Source organism: Papio anubis, chromosome 9 (assembly GCF_008728515.1).
Source record: "Papio anubis isolate 15944 chromosome 9, Panubis1.0, whole genome shotgun sequence".
Taxonomy (NCBI): domain Eukaryota; kingdom Metazoa; phylum Chordata; class Mammalia; order Primates; family Cercopithecidae; genus Papio; species Papio anubis.
In genome coordinates this window covers 116,732,300-116,752,793 of record NC_044984.1, presented here as the reverse complement: position 1 = coordinate 116,752,793, position 20,494 = coordinate 116,732,300, and the positions used below count along the sequence as shown (strand labels likewise).

Sequence of the window (20,494 nt, the reverse complement as noted above, 5' to 3'; positions counted from 1 at the left end):
TGAAGAGGCTACATCATCTTTAACTAATGTGCTGTGTCGTGCTCACATGATGCTGGCTGGACTGCTGCTCTGAATGGTGTGGTGTGGGAGGAAGGAGAAAATTCAGGCCAACTTTCTTTACTTTCTTTTGACTCAACTGCAGTAAGGCCAATTTTATATAGGTGACGATTTGTGTATTGGTACTAACTAACGAGTATTAAAAGATCAAATGTGTCAAGTCTAGAACTAGTACTCTTTTTTTTTTTTTTTTTTTTTTGAGACAAAGTCTCACGGTGTCACCTAGGCTGGAGTACAGTGGCACAGTCTTGGCTCACTGCAACCTCCTCCTCCCAGGTTCAGGCAATTCTCATGCCTCAGCCACCTGAGTAGCTGGGATTATAGGCGTGTGCTACCACATCCAGCTAATTTTTGTATTTTTAGCAGAGACGGAGTTACACCATGTTGGTCAGGCTGGTCTCGAACTCCTGGCCTCAAGTGATCCACCTGCTTTGGCCTCCCAAAGTGTTGGGATTACAGACCTGAGCCACTGTACCCAGCCTAGGAATGATAATTTTAATAGTTGTGAAGAAACAGAGAGCCTCACTGTGGAAAATAGCAAGAGTCAATTATTATTATTTTTTGAAACAGTTTCTTGTTCTGTTGCCCAGGCTGTAGTGCAGTGGTGTGATCATGGCTCATTGCAGCCTTGGGGACGCCGATGATCCTCCCACCTCAGCCTCCCAAAGTTGCTGGGATTATAGGCATGAACTTCCACACCGAGCCAATTATTTTTTGAAGTCCTTTTTTTTTTTTTTTTTGAGACAGAGTCTTGCCCTGTCGCCCAGGCTGGAGTGCAGTGATGTGATCTTGGCTCACTGCAACCTCCGCCCCTGGGTTCAAGTTATTCTTGTGCCTCAGCCTCCCAAGTAGCTGGGACTATAGGCGTGAGCCACCACACCCAGCTGATTTTTGTAGTTTTAGTCGAGACAAGGTTTTACCGTGTTGGCCAGGCTGCTCTCAAACTCCCGACTTCAAATGATCCACCCACCTCGGCCTCCCAAAGTGCTGGGAGGCGTGAGCCATTGTGCCTGGCCTATTTACTTTTTTATTTTTTTGAGGTGGAGTCTCACTCCGTCGCCCAGGCTGGAGTGCAGTGGTACAATTGCGGCTCACTGCAGCCTCAAACCCTTGGGCTCAAGCAGTCCTCCCACCTCAGCGTCCTTAGTAGCTGGAACCACAGGCGCACACCACTGTGCCCGGCTAATTTTTTTTTTATTGTTTGTAGAGACAGGGTCTTCCTTATGTTGTCCAGGCTGGTCTCGAACTCCTGGGTTCGAGCAGTTCTCCTGCCTGGGTCTCCCAAAGTGCTGAGATTACAGGCACGAACCACTGTGCCCAGCCACAAGTTTGTTTTGAAGCAGAAGCATTTCTGTTAGAAAAATAAAATAAGGTCCAAGAGTGGTGGCTCACGCCTGTAATCCCAACACTTTGGGAAGCTGAGGTAGGCAGATCACTTGAGCCAGGAGTTCAAGACCAGCCTGGGCAATATGGCGAAACCCTGTCTCCACAAAAAATACAAAAAAATTAGCCTGTTTGGTGGTGTGCACCTGTAGTTTCAGCTACCCAGGAGGCTGAGGTGGGGAGATCCCCTGAGCCCGGGAGGTCAAGGTTGCAGTGAGCCATGATCGTGCCACTGCACTTTAGCCTGGACGACAGAGTGAGACCCTGTCTCAAAAATAAATAAATAAATAAATAAAGTGTTTTCTAAGACAAGGAATAATGAACTTGGTGAACAGCCTTAATATCTACATATTAGATTGGCTATCTCATTATTACAACATATTAGGCATCAAATCACTCTGGTAATATAAGTCAGCCAGGTAAGTTTCTTTGCCAGACTTCCTTCAAGAGAACTGTTAGAGTCAAAGAGAAGCTAAAGCAAAGAAGTTGCTGGTGGAAATGGTGGAATGTAGTACCTAGTTACTAGTTGGAACTACAAATGATTAAGCTATAGAGTAACGTTCATCTCTTGATTTTAACCTTCTCTTCTTCCAGGTTGGTGGCACTAAGGCTGGTGTAGTCCGGTTTCTTGGCGAGACGGACTTTGCCAAGGGGGAATGGTGTGGTGTGGAGTTAGACGAGCCGCTTGGGAAGAACGATGGCGCTGTTGCTGGAACAAGGTTGGTTTGGCGTTGTGCAACATCTTGTGTCACTCTTGTACGTGACGATGCTCAAGCCAGTCTCACCAAGTGTGTATCATAACATGGAAAGGTGTGTTCGGAAGAGTGGCACTTTTATTTCCTGAGACCCATCCGCTGATTTGTTTTCCCCACACTAAAACTGGGGCTGTTCTTCTGACTGTCTCCGTAATAATACATGACTGAGTAGATTCTCAACAAGCATTCTGTTTATTTTTCAAAATAGAAAGCAAATACTACGTTATCTGTCTGGCTTCTCTCCCTTTTAATAGCAGTTGACTTCTGAAAGAGTACCTGGGCATCTGGGGTGTGGGTGGGGGTAGAAGGTAGCCACCCTTGTTAGGGAAAAGAACTGCAAAACGTGTCTTCATATTTGATGAGAATTCCATCCTGCGGCAGGAGAACAGACCAGCAAGTGGACTTCTTCCATTGTAAGGATAACCCCGTTCTTTTTTTTTTTTTTTTTTTTTTTTGAGACAGGGCCTCCCTCTCTTGCCCGGGCTGGAGTACAGTGGCGCCATGTTGGCTCACTGCATGCAACCTCCGCCTCCAGGGTTCAAGCAATTCTCCTGTCTCAGCCTCCCAAGTAGCTGGGATTACAGGCGTGCGCCACCATGCCTGGCGAAATTTTGTATTTTTAGTAGAGATGGGCTGTTGCCCAGGCTGGTCTTAAGCTCCTGGGCACAGGTGATCCGCCTGCCTTGGTCTCCCAAAGTGCTGGTATTACAGGTGTGAGCCACTGCGTCCGGCCTGGATAACCCCGTTCTTGCCTGGCAGACACAGGATGGGAGTACAGTAATGCACACAGGTGCAGAAGGAATTTCCACTCTTCTCTTCAAAATGTTTTGAAGGCACAGGTGTTGTCTGTGATGCATTATTAGTAGTATATAGTACACTAGTGAATCACTTGATTAGTAAAATGTGGTAGTTAACATTTTACTTATAAAACATAGACAAATTGGTTATAAGCAAATTAATTATAGAGAAAAGGGCTTTATCTACCACATACAGTAATTATGACTCCTGGAGATAAAGATCTCTTGGAACTGCAATGATTACGAAGCCATCTTTTCTTAATACTAAAGCATTGTAATCCTTTAGAGTCATGACATTGCCCATGTCAGTCCGAAAACAGACATTACTAGTTAATATTTCTCCATGTTTACTTCTTTTTTTCTTCTTCTTCAATGCCGTTTTCTTTTTTCTGGGTCTTTTCAATGCTATACTTGCAGAATACTTTATCTTTTTTGGTTTTTTTTGCATATTTTTATTGAAACAAGCATTACAAATTTTCAACGAATCTTTTTTTTTTTTGAGACAGAGTCTCACTCTGTTGTCAGGCTGGAGTGCAGTGGCGCAATCTGGGCTCACCGCAACCTGTGACTCTCAGGTTCCTGCCTCAGTCTCCTGAGTAGCTGGGATTACAGGCACGCACCACCACGCCCAGCTAATTTTTGTATTTTTAATAGAGTCTGGGTTTCACCGTGTTGGACAGGATAGTCTCAATCTTCTGACCTCGTGATCTGCCCACCTTGGCCTCCCAAAGTGCTGGGATTACAGGCGTGAGCCACCACGCACAGCTCTTCATGTTTACTTTAATGGATCTGCCAAAATTAGGTGCCTGTTGATTTCTTTTCCCTTTGGCACGGTTTTATTAAATGGGCTTGCTCTATTGCTAAACTCCTCTGCTGTACATTTATCAGGTTGTGGAAATATTTATTTCCTTTATGTAGAATCTCAGCAACAGGTGAGTAAACCTGACTTTGTGTATCATATCGTCACCAGTGTGTGTTCTAAACCATCACTGAAGCTGTTAGTCAGCCTACATACACGTGACTGCTACATGCTGGTGTATAACCCCAGCTTAGTGGTCGAATTTCCAGGAATCCTGCCTTCAGTTAGGAGTTGGGAGAGCATTTTGGTTATAGTTATTATTTCTTGTGATTAAGTCGTTTTTTTGTTACTGTTCTTGTTGTTCTCTAAAGGTATTTTCAGTGTCAACCCAAATACGGCTTGTTTGCTCCTGTCCACAAAGTTACCAAGATTGGCTTCCCTTCCACTACACCAGCCAAAGCCAAGGCCAACGCAGTGAGGCGAGTGATGGCAACCACGTCCGCCAGCCTGAAGCGCAGCCCTTCTGCCTCTTCTCTCAGCTCCATGAGCTCAGTGGCCTCCTCTGTGAGCAGCAGGCCCAGTCGGACAGGACTAGTAAGCCCCCTTTCTCTACCTGCCTCCACTTCCCAGGCATGACTAAGGCCCGTGGTCAGTGCCCCTGCTTTGCTGCTTTGCTTGTCCTTGTGCTGAATGTTGCTCACAGCTTTTGCTGTGAAAGTCCTTGCAAGTAAGTTTTGAAAAAGGTAACTCCAGCAAGAATGCATTTTTTGAAATCAGAAAGTGCTTTTAATCGTCCCTTTCATATTCTTAAAAGCTTAAAAATGCATGTGTTCATGGTGAATCTGTGTAACTACTGCTTAGTCTAACACAGGGGTCAAATTATTTTCTATGAAAATATTTTAGGACAAAATGATAGGAACATTGGCGAGATCCTTTTCTTCAAGTCCATAGATCTGTTGCTCCCTCTCTCTTTTTTTTTCTTTTGAGTCAGGGTCTCACTCTGTCACCCAGCCTCAACGTCCCAGGCTCAAGCCGTCCTGCTGCCTCAGCCTCCCCAGTAGCTGGGACTACCGATGCACACCACCATGCCTGGTTAATTTAATTTTTTTTTTTTTTTTTGTAGAGAGAGGGACTCACTCTGTTGCCCAGGCTGGTCTCGAATTCTTAGGCTCAAGCGATCCTCCTGCCTTGGACTTGCAAAGTGTTGGGATTTACAGGTGTGAGCCACCGCTCCCAGCCTGTCTTTCTCTTTGACTTCAAATAATTTTAGGAACTGAAGTGTTTTGAGAAAAGGTGTGTCCGTAGGATTTTAATATTAATACAACCTAACCTACTGGAAGCAGTTAGTGTGTGAAGCGTCCCTGACTTGAGCCAGAGGACACTAAAGGGAACTTTTGGAGCCGGAAGAGGATAGTAGGAAAGCCCTCTTCTTCCATCTTCTCCCAGTCCCTTTCCCTCTCTCCCTCTTTTTCCTGTTTAGAGCAGTAAAAATAGAATCACTAGCATTAAAATAGGCAACATCTCATTCTGTTTATTAAGGTGTTATTAGGGTCAAAAGCCCTGCCCATAAGTTTATTTCCTAGAAGTGGGGCAAATACTGTTTAAGTTAGAAATGGCGGCATCAGACTCTCCTCAGAGTGAGTTCAGGTCTCCTCTGGGTGGTGGGGAACCACAGGCCAGGAGCTAGGATGTTGCGTGGTGCTATGGGGAGGAGGTGGTTAGCCCGGGATCTCACGGTGCCTGCTCTTCCATTGTCGTCGGGCAGAGAAGGGACAGGTGCTGAAATCTTTACGTGGGGCTGTGCTCCTCTGCCAGCCATCTAGGCTTTCTTCCTCTGTGTTCAGGTAGAATAAGTACTGCTCAGAGCGTTTCCATTTGCACATGAAGAGACAGAGGAATTACTTTTATGAGAAAAGCATGACAAGAACAATGACATGGAGAAGAACCCCAAACCCCTGTGTTCAGACAGAGCTTTGTTTAATGTGGGTCGGAAACTCTGATATGGACAGCTTGCCTCCTTTGCTGTTCTAGGAACAATTCCATGGAAAGGTCTATTCTGGATTAGAAATTCTTTCTTGAGTAATTTTTATTACCTTGTAATTGTGTCCATTTGTTTGGGAAATAGCAAGTTCTCCCTGCTCCCACCAATCTCTCCTCTTACTTTTTGGACCAGTGCTCGTACCTCTTCGCTCACCCCATGCAGGGAAAATTGACGAGAGACATGAGGTTCTGTACCTGTGAGACAGCTTATTGTTGTGTCTTTATGGTTTCTAATCCAAAAATCACCGTAAAATAGTATGACAAAGATACAGAGGAATTGGAAGTGTCATTTCAATTATTTTGCTCAGAAATGTATTTCTGTTTTAGAAAAACAAAAATTAAAAAAATATTTAATTCATTCTCTGTTTTTATTTTTATTTTTTATTTCTTTGAGACGGAGTCTCACTGTTGCCCAGGCTGGAGTGCAGTGGCGTGATCTCAGCTCACTGCAACCTCTGTCTCTTGGGTTCAAGTGATTTTCCTGCCTCAGCCTCCCAAGTAGCTGAGATTATAGGCGCCTGCCACCATGCCCGGCTACTTTTTGTATTTTTGGTAGAGACGAGGTTTCACCGCGTTGGCTAGGCCAGTCTTGAACACCTGACCTCAAGTGATCTGCCTGCCTCTGCTTCCCAGAGTGCTGGGATTACAGGCATGAGGCGTGAGCCACCACACCTGGCCAATTCATTCTTTAATAACCACAATGACTTAGTGTTACTGTGTGTGCTGCTGTTGGACTCTACACATCTAGTCGAGCCTTGGAATCTTATTTCTCATCGCGAACCTCATTTCCTGTGCATGTTGATTTTTGCATCATACTTTCTTTTCCGTCATGGGAATAGCCAAAACCCAGCTTTGAAAGACGTGATGTTATTGAAAGGACTGTAGGACGATCTAATGGTGAGACTGAATTGCCTCGAACTAGTAGTTTCCATAGAGTCCAGCAGATGTCGCTGTGGTTCTCTTGAAAATTGAAAGCATCCTACAGTGCACTGGTGAGTTTGCTCGGCACCCTGGGGCATCTCTGCACATGGTTGGGAGCCACACATTTAATGTATTCAGGAAGAAATACTAGCAAGAGAAGGTATAATTTAGCTATATAATGCAATTGGAAGGTCAAGGTCAAATGGTTAAAAAAGACAACAGGAGTTACTTCCTAGTATGTTTAAGTAATTTCAAGAACTTTGACTAAATGAAACAGCAAAGGGCAATTTGGGTTCGATTGGCTTCTTTTGTAGTTCTCAAGTTGCCGAGTTATTAATTGAGGAAAGATCCTCGCTGTAAGTCTGCATCCTGTACATCTTGCAGCAAGGGCCTAGGGAGACCGATGAAGAGAAGAGCTTTCAGGCGACAGCTGCAGCTCTGACGGCAGAAGATGAAGTCAAGGCTGAATTGGTCTGGAGCCAGCAGTGGCTGAGCAGATGGCCTTTGGTGCAGTGGCTAGAACCTGTAACCTTAGCACTTCAGAGTTCGAGAACAGCCTAGCGAACATGGCAAAACCCCGTCTCTACTAAAAATACAAAAATTAGCTGGGTGGTAGTGGTGCATGCCTGTGATCCCAGCTACTTGGGAGGCTGAAGCAGGAGAATCACTTGAACCCAGGAGGTGGAGGTTGCAGTGAGCTGAGATCGCACCACTGCACTCCAGCTAATTTTTGTATTTTTAGTAGAGATGGGGTCACACCATCTTGACCAGGTGTCAAACTCCTGGCCTCAAGTGGTCTACCCACCTTGGCCTCCCGAAGTGCTGGGATTACAGGCGTGAACCACTGCACATGGCCGATCCCTTTACATTGACGTATCCTTTGTGAGATTTATAGACAGAAGGCACACGCTGCCTTGTGTTTTTGAAGCCTTTCCTAATCCTGGCCAGCCTGCCACCTGGAGCAGCGCCCTTGCTGTGCCGAGCAGATGCCCGCCATGCATGCATCACGCCTCCCTCGCTTTTCCGACAGCATCATCGCCCTTCACTTCTCTAACTTTCCTTTGCAGTTGACTGAAACCTCCTCCCGTTACGCCAGGAAGATCTCCGGTACCACTGCCCTCCAGGAGGCCCTGAAGGAGAAGCAGCAGCACATTGAGCAGCTGCTGGCGGAACGGGATCTGGAGAGGGCGGAGGTGGCCAAGGCCACGAGCCACGTGGGGGAGATAGAGCAGGAGCTAGCTCTGGCCCGGGACGGACATGACCAGGTGAAGTCTGGACCTTGTTGTGGAGATGGTGATGGTTTCTAAAGCCGCTGAGGAGGCCGAGAAGCATACCCGGTGCTTGGCACCGAGGAGCTAGTCTTGAGAGCACTGGAAATGGGTGTACATTTCTTTGCTGTGCTTGTTTGAAAGCTACCACCTGGGGTGCCAGTTTCCATGATCACAGAGATGAAGTTTTGTTCTTGATTCGACCTTAGTGTCTGGTCTTTGTGTCGGGTGTTAGGCCAGCTTAGTTACTAGGGCCTTACCAGTGATTATAGCTGCTGTTTGTGGATTACTCTTAATATGTGTTTCAGCTTCAAAAAAGATGAGGGTTGTTTTAACATTGTTCTTTATCACTTTAACGGTGTGGTTTTTCATCATCTATCTTCCAGGAAAGCTGTTGAGAATAACCTATTAAAATAGAGAAAGCATTTTAACATAAGGTTTTAGAGTAACGCCCACCCACCATGGTGACCCACATTTCTTTGGGGGAAGTATCTCTGGGTCTGTGTCTTGGTCAGAAATAGTCCATTTACTGACACTCTTGCCTTCCCCAGCATGTCCTGGAATTGGAAGCCAAAATGGACCAGCTGCGAACCATGGTGGAAGCTGCGGACAGGGAGAAGGTGGAGCTTCTTAACCAGCTTGAAGAGGAGAAAAGGTGACCCCAGACTGTTTCCTGGTGCAGTTGTAGCCTCCCCCTGCCCTTTTTTTTTTTTTTTTTTTGGAGACAGAATCTAGCTCTGTTGCCCAGGCTGGAGTACAGCGGTACAATCTCAGCTCACTACAACCTCTGCCTCCCAGGTTCAAGCGATTCTCCTGCCTCATCCTCCCAAGTAGCTGGGACCACAGGCACATGCCACCACACCTGTCTCTAATTTTTTGTATTTTAGTAGAGATGGAGTTTCACCACGTTGCCCAGGCTGGTCTCGAACTCCTGAGCTCAGGAAATCCATCCGCCTCGGCCTCCCAAAGTGCTGGGATTACAGGCGTGAACCACCATGCCCAGCAGCCTTTTCATTTTAAATGACTTTAGAAGAAAATTTCCTATTAATAATCATGTTGGTATCAACCCTCAGGACCAAAGGAATGACTATATGTCCAGCAGAAAGTGAACTCTGCCATACTGTGTGAAGAGGATCTGCTTTGATTCGACTTTTTTCAATAAGTTTGAATCATTTAGACATGGCCTGATTGACCAGGCACAGTGGCTCATGCCTGTAGTCCCAACACTTTGGGAGGCCGAGGCGGATAGATCATGAGGTCAGGAGTTCTAGACCAGCCTGGCCAAGATGGTGAAACCCCGTTTCTACTAAAAATACAAAAAAATTAGCCGGGATTGGTGGCGGGTGCCTGTAATCCCAGCTACTTGGGAGGCTGAGGCAGGAGAATCCTTTGAACCCGGGTGGCAGAAATTGCAGTGAGCCAAGATTGTGCCACTGCACTCCAGCCTGGGTGACAGAGTGAGACTCTGTCTCAAAAAGAAAAAATAAAGACATGGCCTGGTTAACATAACCTATTTCTTGAGCTGTGATGCATTCCAGACCTCCTCTGGAGGGTCGCCTTCATCAGAGCTGTGGTGGCCATTCCCAACCGGTTTTCACCTGGAACCAGTTTCCTGGTGAGAGGCTCTTCTAGGTCCAAGTTACCTAGTGTTTATGAATTGTGTTACGTCTGGTGAGTGACATAAGGTCCCTGTACTTGAGAAACTCAGGCCTTATTAGGAAAACGAAATTCTCACATGTGGAACGATGAGAGAATTGTAGGGGTCAGTACGAAATCAAATGTTAAATGGTGTGAGACAGAGACTTTAGTTTGGTTCTTATAAAGGGTACTTTCAGGCCGGGCGTGGCACCTCACACCTGTAATCCCAGCACTTTGGGAGGCTGAGGCAGGCAGATTGCTTGAGTTCAGGAGTTTGAGACCAGCCTGGGCAACACCCTGGCAAAACCCTGTCTCTACTAAAAAGAAAAAGAAAAAAAGAAAAATTAGCTGGACATGGTGGCGCATGCCTGTAGTCCCAGCTACTCAGGAGGTGGGAAAATCACCTGAGCCCAGGAGGTTGAGGGTGCAGTGAGCTGAGACTGCACTTCAGCTGGGCCACCAGAGTGAGACCCTGTCTCAGAAACAAACAAAGGAACTTTCTTGAGGCCGTGAACAGACACAGTCTCTGAAAAAAGTGTCTGCATGGAAATCATTTGAACATCCCTGAGTTACGGGACATTTATCTCTTTTGGATTTAATGCTATCTTCTGTCATTTCTGGTAACAGGGACTTAATTCAGTAATAAATTAGTATTGCTGTGTGCTTATCCCAGTCATAAGCAATGTTGTCAGGGGTCATAGTGAGGTACAATACCATCTCTTACTTTCTCACTGGAGAGAGAAACACTATACGTAGGAAATTCTCTTCATATTTAAAAAATGGCTGCAAGTAAACAAGAGACAGTGATAGACCCTCTAGGCCCTTCTGAATTCCATGGCACCAGTTCCATTTGCTTCTGTTCTTTTTTTAAAAAAAAAATGTATGGCTGGCTGCGGTGGCTCATGCCTGTAATCCTAGCAATTTGGGAGGACAAGGTGGGCGGATCACTTGAGGTCAGAAGTTCGAGATCAACGTGACCAACGTGGTGAAACCCCATCTCTACTAAAAATACAAAAATTAGCCAGGCCTGGTGGCAGGTGCCTGTAATCCCAGCTACTTGGAAGGCTAAGGCAGGAGAATCGCTTGAACCCAGGAGGCAGAGGTTGCAGTGAGCCAAAATTGCACCACTGTACTCCAGCCTGGGCGACAGAGCAAGACTCCGTCTCAAAAAAAAAACCATTATTATCTTTTGAGACAAGGTCTCACTCTGTCACTCAGGCTGGGGTACACTGGTGTGATCATGGCGCACTGCAGCCTTGACATCCCTGGCTCAAGTGATCCTCCTACCCCAGCTTCCCAAGTAGCTAGGACTACAGGCACGTGCCACCATGCGTGGCTAATTTTTGTAGAGATAGGGTTTTGCCATATTGCCCAGACTGGTCTCAAACTGAGCTCAAGCAGTCTGCCTACCTTAGCTTCTCAAAATGCTAGAATTACAGGTAGCTTATTTTATTTTATTTTTTTCTTTTTGAGATAAGATCTCACTCAGTTGCCCAGCCTGGAGTGCAGTGATATGATCATAACTCACTGCAGCCTTGACTGCCTGGGCTCAAGCGATCCTCGCACCTCAGCTTCGCGAGTAGTTGAGATCACAGATGCATGCTGCCACACCTGGCTAATTTTTAAATTTTTTGGTAGAGACAGGTCTCGTCATGTTGCTCTTAAACTCCTGGCCTTAAGCCATTCTCCCACCTTGCCCTCCCGAAGTGCAGAGATGCATTTTTAAACTTATTATGTCTCTAAGGCATTTATTGCTGCTCTCTGTTTGAATTCACCAGGGTAGTGATGATAGATTTTTTTTTTTTTAATATAAGAGCTGGGTCTCACTATGTTGCCTCAGCTGGTCTCAAACTGCTTGGCCTCAAGTGATCTTCCTGCCTCCATCTCCCAAATTGCTGGGATTATAGGAGTGACCTACCATCCCCAACGTTTTTTTTTTGTTTGTTTTTTGTTTGTTTTTTTTTAAGGCTCTGTGTTACTTAGTTTCTTAAGTGTTTTGTTTGGGTTTTATTCCGCAGGAAGGTTGAGGACCTTCAGTTCCGGGTTGAAGAAGAATCAATTACCAAAGGTGATCTTGAGGTAAAACCCCTTCAGCTCTCTTAAAGCTTCGATGGGTATCAGTATTCAGAACATGAGTGAAATAATGCACCAATCGAAATGAGCGGCCAGAGCAGTCAGCTGAGGAAGTGGCAGGGGAAACCCTGGCCTCTCTGGCCAGGTTGGCTTCTGGGGGTGGCTTTGTGGTGACGGTGCCAGTCCTTGAGCCTGTGATTGTGTGTCCATGTCCTGTGGCAGAGTGAAACTTGCACTACTTCTTTCTCGTGCTTCACAATTCAAAACCATGAATTGGATTTCATCAAGTCATAAATCTGGCAGTGTGTCCTCAATTTAAAGCAGTCCTAAGTGACACTGATGTTCCTCTGATGATTAGAAAAGGCATTTTAAATTTGGTCATAGCGGTCCCTAACAGGCCAGGCACAGTGGCTCACGCCTATAATCCCAGCACTTTGGGAGGCCGAGGTGGGTGGACCACCTAAGGTCAGGAGTTCGAAACCAGCCTGGCTAACATGGTGAGACCCCATCTGTACTAAAAATACAAAATTAGCCGGGCATGGTGGCGGGTGCCTGTAATCCCAGCTACTTGGGAGGCTGAGGCAGGAGAATCGCTTGAACCTGAGAGGTGGAGGTTGCAGTGAGCCGAGATGGTGCCACTGTATTCCAGCTTGGGGGACAGGACGAGACTTTGTCTCAAAAAAAAAGTCCATAACAAAGCTTTTTTTCTTTATCTCAACTTTGCTTTCCAGTTGAGCAGGATAAATCCTTTTATAACCCTATAAAAGGAATATGTTGTAATTGTTGATGTTTTTTAAAAAAGTAATTGGCAGAGCAAAAACTAAGAACACTTTATATTTCAGCTGCTTTTATTTCATGGCATTTGTAGAATTCATGGATTTTCTTTTTTTTTTTTTTTTTTTTTTTTTTTTTTTTTTGAGACGGAGTCTGGCTCTGTCGCCCAGGCTGGAGTGCAGTGGCCGGATCTCAGCTCACTGCAACCTCCGCCTCCCGGGTTCCCGCCATTCTCCTGCCTCAGCCTCCCGAGTAGCTGGGACTACAGGCGCCGCCACCACGCCCGGCTAATTTTTTGTATTTTTAGTAGAGACGGGGTTTCACCGTGTTAGCCAGGATGGTCTCGATCTCCTGACCTCGTGATCCGCCCGCCTCGGCCTCCCAAAGTGCTGGGATTACAGGCGTGAGCCACCGCGCCCAGCCGAATTCATGGATTTTCCTTTAGTGTCAGGTTTCTCATCCCTTTTAAACAATGTATTCATATTAGTTTTTAAATTAGATACCAAAATTAAATGGTTTTGATGGTTTCAAGCCATTGCTAGATATATGACAAATGTAAATCATTCAGTTTTTCAAATTTTCCAGATTTGTGGTCCTTTAATCTACAATATTTTAGTAAAAATTGTACTTAACTGTGCATTTCCCAAATATGCAGTTTTGCTACAATTTTAGAGTCTGTCGGCTGCCCATACCGTGCTTAAATTTGAGAGGTCCTTCCAAACAGCAACTCTGATTTCTTTGGAAATAAATGTGTCTTTACAGTTAACAAAGCAAGGAGGGGGGCATTTCCTGGGTTCTAGTTTTATGGGGCCCAGCATTTAATGGTTCATTAACAATGTAATAGATATCTTCTTCACTCATTTCATATACAGCCACATTCCTTTAGTCAATTTTTGTGTTGTTCTCATCCATTTAAAAACATCCCAAAGTCTCATTAGAAGTTTCATGTCATCATCTAATTCATATGAAATACAGCCTATGGTGTCTTGGGGAGGGTCCAGTTAAAATAATTTACATCAGCACTAGGCTTGTATAGTCTGTCTGATAAACTTACTTGAAATTAATCAAATAAAGTTATCTTGAAACCCTAACACATATTGAAGCTTTATTGGAATTTCTTTTTTGTTGTTGTTTAATTTTTTTTATTTTTTTACTGATAGCAAAAGAGCCAGATTTCTGAAGATCCTGAGAATGTAAGAGGGCACTTAACTGTGTGGATATTTCCCTTGTTAACAAAGATTGATCACAGATTAAAATGCTTATTGATATACTCAAACACTAACTGCATAATCTGACCTTGGGACATTGACCTTAATGTTTCTGTGCATGTGGCTTTCAAAGCAATTATGTTTATATCCTGAAGAAATTGTATATAATGACTAAGCTCCACACATTCATGTGTTTAATGAATAGGTCAATATTTGCTTTATAAAGAATTTTGCCAGAAAGCGGAGAAAAAGTTTTTTGTCTGGAGACCTGGCCTTCTTCACTTAATCCATAATGTCTTCTAATTTTAGTGGAATTACTCCAAAAGAGATGATATCTGACTGGAGCATAAAGCATTCTAGATGTGGAGTTGTGGGAATTCTGGGGAAGTTTCCAAGTTGTCTAATTTTACTTCCCATGAGAGGAAAGGGTATCGTGAGGCTGGCTGCTGTCCCAGAGCTGACTGGCTGCCTTTTCAGTGTGCCCCCGCCACTGGCCAGTGCCTGCCAATGCAGTTGATGAGACATTCAAACTTCCGTTTGTTTCTACAGTATTTTCCTTAGTTGCGAAACTAGAGGCAAGCATTTGTCAGTGAAGACACAGTATGTTTTAAATTGTTGTTAGTGAAGTGAGAGTTTTCTAGCTGTAGCATTACTAGGCATGCAGGTGTTTTATTTTTCTTCCTCTAAGTTCAAACATCCAGTACAAATTCTTGCTATGTGGTCTCTAGAGCACTGCTTCCTGGTATACCCTGCCAGCTGTGCTGCTGGTTGTAAAGAACCTGAAAGCATTCCGCTTTGATTTATTGCCACATAAGAAGGAAATTAAAGAATGACATTACTTCCTACCACCTCCTGGCAGCTGAAATAGACAGCTCAAGACTAAACTTTTGGCCGGGCACTGTGGCTTACACGTGTAATCCCAGCACTTTGGGAGGCTGAGGCGGGCAGATCACCTAAGGTCAGGAGTTTGAGACCAGCCTGGCCAACATGGTGAAACCCCGTCTCTACTAAAAATAAAAAAATTAGCCGAGTGTGGTGGCACACGCCTGTAATCCCAGCTACTAGGGAGGCTGAGGCAGGAGAACCACTTGAACTCAGGAGGCAGAGGTTGCAGTGACCAGAGATCACGCCACTGCATTCCAGCCTGGACAAAAAGAGCAAAACTCCATCTCAAAAAAAAAGACTAAATGTTTTAAAAGGTCTTCGTTCTGAAGAGTTCCTTTTTGTGAAGCTACTTCAGTGATCTGGGTCTCTTCTCTCGTTCCGAAACAGGCTCCTGCTGCCCCCGGTGTCAGTCTGCATGGGATTTCCCCCCTGCCTTTCCTGTGCGCTTCTCGCAAAGCCTTTGCATTCCTTCTCAATCCCCTGTCCCAGGACTTTCCTCTTAGGATACTCTGTGTCTTATTCTAAGAAAGGAATGATTTTATAAGAAGGGTTGTCCTGTTCAGTGTCACATTTTTTACTGTGTACTGCGGCATGGAAGTGGATCACTAGTTCCCTTGCTGCTGATTGATCACCTAAGGTCAGGAGTTCAAGACCAGCCAGGCCAACATGGTGAAACCCAGTCTCTACTAAAATACAAAAATTAGCCGGGTGTGGTGGCGCACGCCTGTAATCCCAGCTACTGGGGAGGGTGAGGCACTGTAGAGCCCCAGATAATAGGTATATAGACCCATCAGTAAGGAGGCATTGGCTACGCTTATCTGGAAGATCTCTGAATGGGGAGGAGATCACATTAAACGTATATTTGCTTTTTCTCTGGAAATAGTGACCTTTTACCCAGAGGACACTTAACTATGTCAAGAGAAAAAAGGTTCTGTTGCCTTTTCTTTTCCTACTACTGTAGCTTTGGATTTCAGCTCCTGAGGCTGTGACCCCAATTATGTGGGTAAGGATTAGATTCTTTTCTTATAAAAGCAGGGAGATTGAACAGTGTCCATCCAAGGCACATACAGACCAAGGGGATTATCCAGACAGTTAGGGCTTGAATTGTATTTCATTATTTTTGTGGACTCTACAGAGCTGAAGCAGGTGATAAAAAAAAATTTTGTTCACCTTTTAAATATCCCATGATGGTTTGTTGATACCTGGTTTACAAGCAAAATGACCTCTTGAATGCATTGAGGTCCCCGAGTCCCACTGGAATGAGTGAAGACGTTTGTAACCTTCACTTTTACGTTCCCCTCCTCTACTCAAGTTCTGCACTACTTTGTGTCACTTTGTTTAGAGTCTGTTGTCGTTTTTTCATTGCCTGTAATTGTCCAGACTGACAGGTCAATTAGAACCACAAAATATTTAAATTACTGCAAGTAACTGACAGCTGCTGAGAGCAGCCCTGCAGGTGTGGGCCTTGTCAGTCGCTGATTCTGATAACTGATAACCTCTTGTATAAGAGAGGTGGGGGGTGGGAAGAGGTACATTTGGACCCAGATTATTTCAAATTGATTAAGATTCTGCTGCAGTTAAACCTGTTAGAGATTATCCTCTGGGTTCCCCATCAGGCTACATCCAAGTGCGTGAAGGTGGGGAGAGCAGAGTTTCTGAGATCACAAGTGCTGAATCACCTTAGTAACCCACCAGCTCTTTTTGCGAGAGCTCGAACCCATGCCTTTGTGTTGAGTTGCCTTTTTACATCTGAGCTAATAAAAACATCTGCATCTTAAGGTAAAAATAACCCCTTACCAATTTGAGCTAAACTTTGCTCTTCTCCTGAGCCTCTCAGTTGGCCTGCTTCAGAGATGGAGACTATAGAGGATAATTATTACTAAATTTTCTCTTAGTAATTCTGAGTCCTTTTTTTCCTCCCTGGAGCCAAATAGCCTTTGGGAAATCCACTGCTGGAAAGAAGCTAGAGCTTCCATGGCCTCTTCCCCATCACATGTAGGAATGTTGCTGAGACTAACTCAGACCCTTCTCGCCCATTTCTGCAGAGTCTGCTAGCATGATTTCTTAGCTCTAGTTTCCAGATTCCTTCTCTTGGGGTTATTATTTGACCCTTATTTACGTCAAGTTATATGCTAAGGTGCAAGAATCTGCTCTAAGGACTTATTGAACAGTTTAAGATTTATGGTATCTTTGCCATATTTAGGTGATAGTGACGGTCATTCTGAGGGTCAATATACCTTTTAAAGTGATCAAGTCAGTTACATACACATTAATGTCAAGCAGCCTTTGTGGGGCGGAGGGATAAGGATAGTTTAGAGGGAGGGATATTAACTATTCTAATTGGTGCTGATAAACTTCACTTATCAATATTACTTATATTTGGCTGCATGCCTCTGACACTTCATCTGGCCTCATGTGTTTTCCATTTTTTTCTTTCTGAACAGACTAGCCCATGCCCCCTGCCCACCACCATCCTTTATCCCTGGTATTCATCCTCACTGCCCACCTCATCTCACCTCCACTTCTTCCCTTCTCCATTCCCCTTTGGTTCACCCCTTGGCAGAAGGTACTGGTGGCTCAGCCTGCATGCCGCTGTCTCTCCTCTCGTGCTGGCATGTCATGGTGGCACTGTTGTGTTCTCTTCCTCTTCCTTTTTACTAACAGACGCAGACCAAACTGGAGCATGCCCGCATTAAGGAGCTTGAACAGAGCCTGCTCTTTGAAAAGACCAAAGCTGACAAACTCCAGAGGGAGTTAGAAGACACTAGGGTAATGGTTTTCACTATTTAATGAAGCAGACCCATGCATGTGAATGGTGGACACCTCAGGTGACAGGCTTTAGAGTTGGCCTGAGCCTTGACCCAGTGGTTCAACCTGAGTTTGGTCTTGGTACCGTTCAGGTGTTCGTGAGCTGAGACTGATGAGCAGGAACAGGTGTTTATATCTCCTCTTTTGTCAAAAGGAAAGACTCATTCCTTTGGCAACCCAACCAAATCAGGATCAGAAACTTTACAACTGAATAAATGAGTGGATATAACTGTATTTAAAGTTCTTTATATTAATACCATGAAATACATTTCTCCAGTTGGCCACAAGCAGTCAATTGTCCTCTTGTTCTCATATTTCTAGTTAGTAGACTTTCTAAAGAATTTTTTGTTATTGTTGTTTTACTTTAGCTCTCTTCCTGACTTCTTCCCTGGCCTCTTGGGAGAAGGAAATGGAAACATGGGCTCTGTTTCATGAGAGTTAAAGACTTTCACCCCAGTTACCTTTTTATCTTGGAAGGCTGATCTCTGCATCTCCCTCCATCCTGTCACTCAGGGGATTGAAACCTCAGTGGACGCTGGGCGCAGTTGCTCACGCTTCCAATCCTAGCACTCTGGGAGGCTGAGGCAGGCAGATCACTTGAGGTCAGGAGTTTGAGACCAGCCTGGCCAACATGGTGATACCCTGTCTCTACTACACATACAAAAATTAGCTGGGCCTGGTGGCATGTGCCTGTAATCTCAGCTACATGGGAGGCTGAGGCAGGAGGATTGCTTGAATCCAGGAAGTGGAGGTTGCAGTAAGCTGAGATCATGCCACTGCACTCCAGCCTGGGTGACAGAATGAGACTGTCTGGAAAAAACAAAACAAAACAATAAAAACACTCAGTGGTCAGGAGGGAAATGTATGTTGGGAACAGAATGGCTTCTTCCGTGCTTTAGACGTATTCCGTCTCAACACAACCATAGGAGGTAGGGAGTATTAGTGTCCCCATTTTACAGACAAGAACACTGAGGGACAGAGAAGTTAAGTAACTTGCCTAAGATAAAACAGCAAATAGAATAGTGGAAGCAGGATTTGCATCTAGGACATTTGGCCCCAGAGCCTGTGCTCTTTTTTTTTTTTTTTTTTTTTTTTTTTGAGACGGAGTCTTGCTCTGTCACCCAGGCTGGAGTGCAGTGGCCGGATCTCAGCTCACTGCAAGCTCCTCCTCTCGGGTTCACGCCATTCTCCTGCCTCAGCCTCCCGAGTAGCTGGGACTACAGGCACCCGCCACTTCGCCCGGCTAATTTTTTTTGTATTTTTTAGTAGAGACGGGGTTTCACCGTGTTAAGCAGGATGGTCTCGATCTCCCGACCTCGTGATCCGCCCGTCTCGGCCTCCCAAAGTGCTGGGATTACAGGCTTGAGCCACCGCGCCCGGCCTAGCCTGTGCTCTTAAGCACCACAGGATGGAGTCTATTATGGAAGTCGTTTTGTGCTTAAAGATTAAGAAACAGTCACTTACATGTAAGATATGTATTCACATACCCTTTTAAATCATGAATTTGTCTGTCAGTGACTAAATTGCCCAGATTCTTAACTTTAGAATTTCAAAAATTATTCTGTCTAATCAAATTTTCTATCTTGATTTTTAAAAGAAATTTCTAATGTTTGTAGAAATTTCTCTTGTTGAGAATTCATTGACTGATCTAAAAATCTAGACAGTTTTTCTTTTCTAAATCATACGTTTTTATTTTTTAAGAAGAAGGAACGATTGGCCTCCGAACTAAAGATTTCTCCTGTGTATTTGGTAAGAAAACAAAAAAAGTGGGCCAGGCATGGTGTCTCATGCCTGTAATCCCAGCACTTTGGGAGGCCAAGGGAGGAGGATCACCTGAGTCCAAGAGTTCAAGACCAGCCTGGGCAAGATGGTCACACCTGCCTCTACAAAAAATAAAAAAAAAAATTAGCTGGGTGTGGTGGCTACATGGGAGGCTGAGGTGGGAGGATCTCTTGAGCCCAGGAGGTTCAGGCTGCAGTGAGCCATGTTCACGTCTCTGCACTCCAGCCTGGGCAACAGAGCAAGACCCTGTTTAAAAAAAAAAAAAAAGTGGTAATTTGGTGCTGTTTTCTCATTAACTGAGAGCCGAATAATTGATCTGGGAAATACAGTGGACTAATGAGATTGAGTTCCTTTAGTGTGATGGGCTGTTGAAGCGATATATTTTTTTTAAACATGTAAACTCCTCTCCCTTTTGTCAGCAAACAATTTTGTGTTTTTTTTTCTGCTCTAGATAAGGCATACAGTTACACTATGTTTTATCCAAGTATTTCAGTGTAAAGCTTATAATCTTTCCATAATGAAGTATGTCTTCCGTTGATCCTCACTCTTGGTTTCCCAAGTGTTAAAATAACCAGCTACCCATGTAAGTTTCGTATCACCTATGTTACTTTTTAGGAAGTGCTTTAGAATTTTTTCTAGCCAATAAATCCAGTTTCCAAACAGTGTGCTTGGTGCTGTAGAGATGTTAGCAAGAATAAGAAATAATTTCTGACTTAATTCATGGTCTCAAACTAGTGGGAGAAGCAGACATACTACATAGTTTTGAATGAGGCAGATTTTGGGAAATGAAAAATAAATTGCTGTACTTTATAGGAAAATGCCATGGAAAGTAAAATCACATTGTTATTTATTATTTTTACTTATTTTTTACTTGGCATTTTTCTCTACGTGACTGTTTTGTTGTAACTAAGAACCACTGCCCTATTGGGTTTAATGTATTTATGCTACAGACCTTGCAGCAATGGGGTTTATTAGTGTTTTGTGTTTTTTTTTTTCTTTTATTTAGCAAATTTTACCATATCCTAATGGGTTTATTAATGTTTTGTATGTTATTTTGGCATAACAAACTCTTGGACTCTTCCCTCCCTAGAAAATCATGTGTAAATGAATTAACATCTTTAACCTGATGAGTCTATAACTATGAAGCACAGCAATTATAGTCAGCTCTGAAATATTTAATTTTATTTACTTTGATTATGTAATTTTGGAGACCCAGTGCTTTCTTTTCCTCTTCTTTTATGGACATTTTTAATCTTTAATGTTGTCACAGCCTGTAGGGTGGGCAGAGGAAATGAAAGAAACATAT

General features: G+C 44.2%; 1 protein-coding gene across 15 annotated transcripts in view; it reads left to right on the top strand.

The window, feature by feature from the left end:
* Window positions 1-20,494, top strand: part of CLIP1 (CAP-Gly domain containing linker protein 1) — a 152,605-nt gene that overhangs the window by 59,209 nt on the left and 72,902 nt on the right. For 8 of the 15 annotated variants that reach the window (XM_009181910.3, XM_009181904.3, XM_009181900.3 and 5 more), the window contains exons 4-10: window positions 2,035-2,159; window positions 4,163-4,385; window positions 7,820-8,017; window positions 8,572-8,675; window positions 11,677-11,737; window positions 13,666-13,698; window positions 17,263-17,367. In XM_009181910.3, the coding sequence (XP_009180174.2) occupies window positions 2,035-2,159; window positions 4,163-4,385; window positions 7,820-8,017; window positions 8,572-8,675; window positions 11,677-11,737; window positions 13,666-13,698; window positions 17,263-17,367 (849 nt within the window). The remainder of the gene's footprint in view (window positions 1-2,034; window positions 2,160-4,162; window positions 4,386-7,819; window positions 8,018-8,571; window positions 8,676-11,676; window positions 11,738-13,665; window positions 13,699-17,262; window positions 17,368-20,494) is intronic. The other 7 variants (XM_009181905.3, XM_009181912.3, XM_009181915.4 and 4 more) reach the window with 4 other exon arrangements.